The sequence below is a fragment of the Ictalurus punctatus genome, chromosome 22 (assembly GCF_001660625.3).
Source record: "Ictalurus punctatus breed USDA103 chromosome 22, Coco_2.0, whole genome shotgun sequence".
Classification (NCBI taxonomy): domain Eukaryota; kingdom Metazoa; phylum Chordata; class Actinopteri; order Siluriformes; family Ictaluridae; genus Ictalurus; species Ictalurus punctatus.
Window position 1 is genome coordinate 20,023,797 of NC_030437.2, and position 7,500 is coordinate 20,031,296.

Consider the following 7,500-nt stretch of genomic DNA (forward strand, 5'->3'; position numbering starts at 1 on the left):
TTTGTCTGTTTTTCGGCCCCCCATCTAAGCTGATTACCAAATTACAATACATTCAAACCTCTGCGGCGCGCGCTGTTACCCGTACAAAACACTCCGGACATATCACTCCCACTGTGGCGGGGCTGCAGTCTGCCTGTCCCCTGTCGCATTACGTTCAAACTTCTGCTCCTCGCCTTCAAAGCCTCAAACGGTCTCGCGCCCCAATACCATGTGACCTACTGCACACTTGCACACCAACACGCTCCCTCCGCTCATCAAACCTAGGACTTCTCCGTGTCCATAAATTCAGTCTCCACTGCTGGTGGCGTAGGTACAGAACTCACTCCCCCAAAATCTACAGAACACAGCATTCAGAGGACGGCCTTACCCAGAGTGAGTTACATTTATCTCATTTATCTATCTGATCAGTTGAGGGTTAAGGATCTGGCTCAAGGGCCCAACAGCGGTAGCTTAGCAGTGCTGGGGTTTGAACTCACGACCTTCCGATAAGTAACCCACATCTTAACCCCTGAGCCACCCCGTGCCCCTCCGTTTCCTTCTTTAAATCACAGATAAAATCCTTTCTCTTTTCCTTTCTCTTCCCACCAGAGATCTATAACATGTTCTTTATTTTAACCGCTGATTGGATTACTGATTCATTGCCAGCGCTGTGTGCGAGGATGTGGTTATTTATGAGGCTGAATAATTTATCAGCACTCTCTCTGACCCTGTGATGATGTGATTAGAGAGAAAAACACACGCACCAATCGATGGGATAAATACCTCCTGCTTCATTAAGCATGACTAATGGATTTATTCGTCCGGTGAGAGACGCGCGCTTCATGGGTATTGACGGAGCGCGTGCAGTCGGTTTTACAGTGTGGATATTGACGAGAGAAAAGGACGGTAATGAGGTTAAGGTGAAGACCTGCAGAGGCCGGGCTCGTGGTTTAGCTCGGCACCGTGATCCGTCATTTCCGCTGCGTTTAGTGCGATATATAGCGTGTAGTGGGATCCGAGACACACACTCTTCTGATCCGTAATCATTCAAACAGTTTAGAAACGAGTTAGAGAAATCACACCACGGAACGTCTCGGAGCTTTGATTTGGATTATATTCGAGTTTTTATTATCAAACACTGAGGCCGCTCTCACACTGGGTGTTTGTTCCTCAGGCTCCAGTGCACATGCAGTCCTGCAGGATGCGGCGCATCAAAACCACCGCCGCCAGCGTTTTTCCTTCCCCCCGAGCTTCCGAAAGGTGAAAAGAAGTTCAGTAATTTAGAAATGCCCAGAGTGATGCCAAGCGCTTCTTCATCTCCTTTTGTAAGACGAGGGGGAAAAATAACAAACCCGGAGGACAGAACGTGGACAGAACAAATCTTATTCGCGTTAATGAGTAATTAGAAGGAGTTTAACTACAACAATTTCATACTGCAGTCTAACTACAGGTAATAAACGTGTTATCTGGGTATCTGACATCATGGAGCGGTCTCAGTCTAACACCTAAAGGCTGTCTAATCAATTCTGAAGCTCAGACTCCAAAGCTGCCTCTGCTGAAGAAGAATCTAATCTGTATTATTATTATTATTATTATTATTTATAATAATAATAATAATAATAATAATTTCATTTTGTGGCAGTGAGGTGTGTGTGATGTGCTTCACTGCTGTTTAAAAAAAAAAAGTAAAACTGAATGCACTTCATGTGCATCATTAGATCACACACACACACACACACACACACACACACACACACACACACACACACACACACACACACACACACACACACACACACACACACACACACACACACTAACTACAAATAAACCAGTGTCCTTGATGGAGATATTCCTCTACCGGGAGAATGTTTAGCTGAAAGGCTCTGGGAGAAGATTCGGTACCGTACAGAAGAATGCTAGATGCTGTAATGAATCTCCTGAGTGCAATAATAACATCTCCGAACAAATAAAACCTCTTCAAACTTCATTCCGTTTCTCTGAAACTGAGTCTGTGCAAACAGCAACGTGTGGAACATTTAAACTGGGCGTGTCGTGAGTGATACATGCATTAAAGGTTCAAAACTTCAATCTGATTTAAATGTGTGATGAGTAAATAATAAACACTGTGTGTGTGTGTGTTACAGTAAAAATACAGCACATCTCCAGGTGTTTTATTCCTTTTATACCACAGCGATTTGTCCACAATTACAATTTTTATTTATTAAAGGATGACGTCATACATTTGATCTGTTTATAGTTTTATTTAATGTTACGTTAAATGTAACTATAGTCAGATTTAAGGCGGTATTTCCTGTTCTCAATTACGTTATACGTCGTTCCTTCACCAGCCCTCTCCTTATTCTCTCTCGTGAAGTTAATAAGACAAAACAAAACAACAACAAAACCAACGCGGTTTGTGACGTTAGTGAGAAACTACAGAAATCATAAGCTCCTCTGCGACTCTGAAGACGTCATAAAACTTAACAAAAAGTTACAGCTTTATCTCTGACTGAAAAATATATTTGAAGTGTATTCCCATTGATATTTTACTTTTTTTTAGTACATCTGGGTGAGTAGGAACAGGATATTGTTCGACCATGACTTCCTGTTTCACAGGGGTATAAATATGAGGTAACACGCAGGCCAAACTGGAGCGTCTTCAGTGTGCAGACACTACTGGAACTTCAAACGGGATCGGGGTCTATGGTCAGATGAAACCAGAACAGAGCGTTTTGGTAATAAACACAGAGGTGGTTTTGGAGCACACAGAGAGGTAGCCGTATGGAAAAGTCCCTCATGTCCACGGTTAAATATGGAGGTGGATCTTTAATGTTTTGGGCTGTTTTTCTGCCAGAGGACCTGGACATTTTGTTAGGATACATGGCATCATGGACTCTATCAAATATCAACAGATATTAAATGAAGACCTGACTGCCTCTGACAGAAAGATTCAAATGGGCCGTGGTTGGATCTTCCAGCAGGACGATGATCCAAAACATCATCAACATCAACACAGAAATGGTTCACTGACCACAAAATCAAGCTCCTGCCCTGACCATCCCAGTCCCCTGACCCGAACCCCATAGAACACCTGTGGGGTGAACTGAAGAGGAGAGTCCACCAGCGTGGACCTGAAATGTGAAGGATCTGGAGAGGTTCTGTCTGGAGGAACGCTCTCAGATCCCTCGCCATGTATTCTCCAACCTCATCAGCGTTATAGGAGAAGACTCAGAGCTGTTATCTTGGCAGAGGGAGCTAGCACAAAGTACTGACTAAAATAATTGTTGCACACCTATATTTAACAAAGACATATATATTTTTTTATAAACCTGTGTTGTGTTTGTAATTGTTTGATATCTATGACAGCAGAGTATTTTTATGAATTTTTTTTAACAAAAGATCAAAAGGTTAAACAGTAAAGACAATTTTTCACAGCTTTCTTTGCTCATATTTACCAAGGGTGCCAATATTAGTGGAGGTCGGTGTGTATATCTCCTTACAGAAAACATCACCGTATCAACAATTTGTGAACAAGCTATAAAGATAAAGATGAATAGCTACATATACAGTATGCAGTCTATCTGCACATGTGGTGTTGATTGAAATCTGTGTCATTGTAGGTATTTTGAGGTGGCGTCATGATTACCTTAAGCAGCGATCTTCGGGGTCCAAGCACTACTTTGCATCCCGAATGGTCTATAAAGTGCTTTTAGTGTTATAATCATGCACAGTTATACAGAGAATACAGAGTTATACCAGTATATGTCACCTGTTTCAGCATGATGATCAGAGCTACATGAAACTCCACCATCAGAGCTCATTTGTCGGAAGCAGATTCTCCATTGTTCCACCAAATCTGTTTCCAGGTCTTAACGGTCTGTTCTGCTCATATCATTTCAGCAGTAAAAAAAAAAAAGCCATTACAGTTCCGGTACCATCTGCTTAGACCCTAAAATAAGCCAGTGTGCAATCAGTGTGGGAATTAAGCAAATGTTGTGGAGGTTTTAATCTCCCTCTATTTAGATATTTAACACAAATTAAACTTTAGACATGCTGCTGCTGAACTTTCTGTCTGTCATTTGTTTCCAATTAACATCCATCACCTTCAGTCGTTCCTGCCGTGTCGGTGCACGACTCCATCCCGAACGCTGGAGCTCATAATCTACGCGGTGTTCTTACAAGAAGGTCAGCTTTAAAAAGTCACACTAGAACATCCTCATTAGCAATCCTTCCTCATTAGATGTTACTTATATGATTTGTATTACCCATAATGCACCGAGTTTTAACACTGAGGAAATGGCACCAAGAATGGGGCAGTGGGGCAGTAGTGGCTTAGTGGTTAAAGGCTCGATGGTTAAAGGCTCTGGGTTACTGATCAGAAGGTCAGGAGTTCACGCCCCAGCACTGCTACGCTATACCACTATTGGGCCCTTGAGCAGGGCCCTTAATGCTCAGTAGTATAAATGTAAGTCTCTCTGGATAAGGGCGACTGCCACATACTGTAAATGTAATGTAAAAGGGAGTTTGGTGTTGAATGCAAATTTGAAAACCACACTTTGAAATCTATCTTTGAAGTGATGTAACTGATTTACAATCACTTTAACACCGTTTCAGATCTTATTTATGGAACATACACTATAAAAACGCTAGTTTGAGTGGGTTGGGTCATTTTGCTATGATATAAGCAGTAGAACCATTGGGATTCCTTTAGAACCTGGTGTTTGGGTTTATTTCTTCTGCTGGGACATGATAACACTCCAGCATCTGGCTCGGTTTTTCTTCTGCAGCGTTCTTGGATGGAACAAAACCGCTGAGAATTCTCAACTGACAGGCGAGAGGTGAACGAAATCAATTTCTCAGTTCAACATCTGTGCAACTTAAATTTTTCGCATTTAAAATGAACTGGATTATTAACACATGCCTTATAGCAAGTACATTTACTGTGTATAACTAAATACATCCCAGAATAATTGACATTTTCGAATTAAAATGTCATTAAAATCCCTAGATTCTAGATAGTCATGAAGATGCTGAATGTTTGGGTAGTTAAAGCAACTCGTCGTGCTGAGTTCTACACGTGACCCAAACGTGTATGTTCTGTTATATTCTGTCCAAGCACTGGGTTAGAGAGTGTAATACCCAGTGCCAATCTAAATCTGTATCTGTTTAGTTCTCCAAATATCTACATCTGTAGCTGCATTCGGATTTAAACCCGAAGTGGGCGTGGCCTAAACTGGATGGTACAGTAGATATAGAAATGTCAGGAGTGTCAGCATGGTGTGTGACAGTTCCTTATCCTCAGCTACATCACAGGACCGGTCTCATCTAGAGGGAAATAAACTAGACTGTTTTTTTTTTCACTCACACAGTTATTGTTGTTGTTTGTACGTGTCCACAATATTTCGTAACAGATTTAGTTGGTTCAATTTTCCATAATATAAACAAACTAGTAGCCTAATTTAAACCACCGTGACCCTGACCAGGCAGTTACTAAGGATGAATGAATGCTGTAAACATTTGTGGTTATTCTCATTTGATGCATCTGGTTGGAATAATTTGAGAGAAACAACCCTAAAAACATATCTTTAATATAGTGCAAAGAAGGAGAATGAACGAGTACTCATACATGTATATCACGGTGCTGTTGAGATCTGGATCCTGATTGGTCAGAAGGTGGTGATTAGTTCTCTGTAACAGCAGCTCTGACTGTAGCGCAGGTTTATATTAATGCTCTCGTTCTGATACGTTATGGTTTCTATAGCAACGGCTCGTTCACAGGGATTTATACGGCGGACACTCCACTGATAATAAACAGATTAAAAAATAATGTGGTGAAGTGGGGAGAAATGTGTTCACGTATGGTTTATGGAAGGAGTCTCCAGTGTCAGTGCTATGTAACAGTCATTAAAAAAAAAAAAACACACCCAGGAGAATGTTAATATTGACCGACTCCGTCCTGAATATATTAAAAAAAAAGAGTAAATATAATGCTAATGATACACTGATCTACTGATTACATTCAGTAGTCAAAGCCCAAACGCTGTACATTAGCATTTGTGCAGTGTTCTAGATCTCATTTTCAATGTTCCTCTCTAAATAATTTCCATTCGCGATCGTTTTTTAAACCAAGTCACTCACTCACCTCCTGCAGCCTTCATTACACTCCTGCAGCAGTAATCGATATGAAATCTGAGAGGAAAATGAGTTTTGGAGTCTGTTGTGTTGATGGATAATAAAACGTATTTTCGGCGACATCTACATATTTTACAACAACGCCATGTTCAATAAGAGGAATTATTTATGGCCCCGTGCTGTAAGGGTTAATTTCACATCATATCTGAGTATGTTTCTCTGTTTCTTTCTAGTTAACAGCTCACCGGAGCCTCGTTGTTTTAACAGGAGAGCGAATACACCACGATGGCGGAGCAGTCCAGGCCCAGAGCATGGACATAAGGGTCAGTTATTGGGAGCAGATACATTTAAGGCTTTCATGTGGAGTTCCAGCTGTGTTCTGTCTGCAAACCACAGAGCAGTGGGCGTGTCTTAGAAGTAGACGAGACGGGTGTGTCTCTATCCATCTATCCACCCTTCACGTCCATCCACCAATCACATCCAACCGTCCATCCATACGTCCATTCCTCCAGCAAATAACTTCCGTCCATCTATCCATCCACTGTCCTTCTATTTATCTGTGTCCATCCATCTATGCTTCTTTCATCCATCCATCCACCAATCACATCCATTCACCACATAATATCCATCCATCCATCCATTATTTTGTTAGATGGATGGATCCATCCATCTATACTTTTACCCATTTATCTGTTCATCCATCCATGCTTCTTCCTTCAATCTTTTCACTCATAAATCCACCACTCACATCCATCACTGTCACGTATATGCTCCATTTCACCCACATCTACAGAACGTGTTTTTCCTCACGCTGTGGGCTACACCACACATTTCCTCGTATGAATTTAGAAAGCGTGTCCCCCCTCGAGGCAGCCTCAGATTTAAACCCCAGAAAAGAGACGAGTGCAGGAATGTGATTAGATATTTGGCTGAATATCGTGTTTGTAGAATGAACGAATGGCGGTTTGATGTGATCGTTGATTTGTAATTACGATGAGGACAGTGTGTGCCAACACGCCCCTGCTCCGCTCTGAGGGAATTTTAATCACATGAACATATTCGACTATAAACCTCCAGCGAGCTTCACAGGCGAAGAACCCGCACACACTTCCTATGTGTTCTATTGGAAATGCGACAGGAAAAGGAACAGGTTATGGATTTAATAAGGGGCGTGAGTGTAACACCACTCACCCTCATCCCCAGTTCAATATTCTCTCCTCCGTAAACCTCCATGCCTGGATCCAGGAGGCCGATTTCTCCAAAATACTCACGATCCACCACGAACGAGCAGCCAATCATCGCAGGAGTCCTAATTAACACAGAGAGAGAGAGAGAGACAGAGACAGGGACAGAGATTAATCAGCCTCTTTAACAGAGAACAGCTGT

General features: G+C 41.8%; 1 protein-coding gene across 2 annotated transcripts in view; it reads right to left on the reverse strand.

Moving 5' to 3' along the window:
• The window catches only part of galnt9 (polypeptide N-acetylgalactosaminyltransferase 9), a 73,432-nt gene that overhangs the window by 13,003 nt on the left and 52,929 nt on the right, over nucleotides 1-7,500 (reverse strand). For both annotated transcript variants that reach the window (XM_017452365.3, XM_017452366.3), the window contains one exon: nucleotides 7,306-7,423. In XM_017452365.3, coding sequence (XP_017307854.1) covers nucleotides 7,306-7,423 — 118 coding nt within the window. The remainder of the gene's footprint in view (nucleotides 1-7,305; nucleotides 7,424-7,500) is intronic.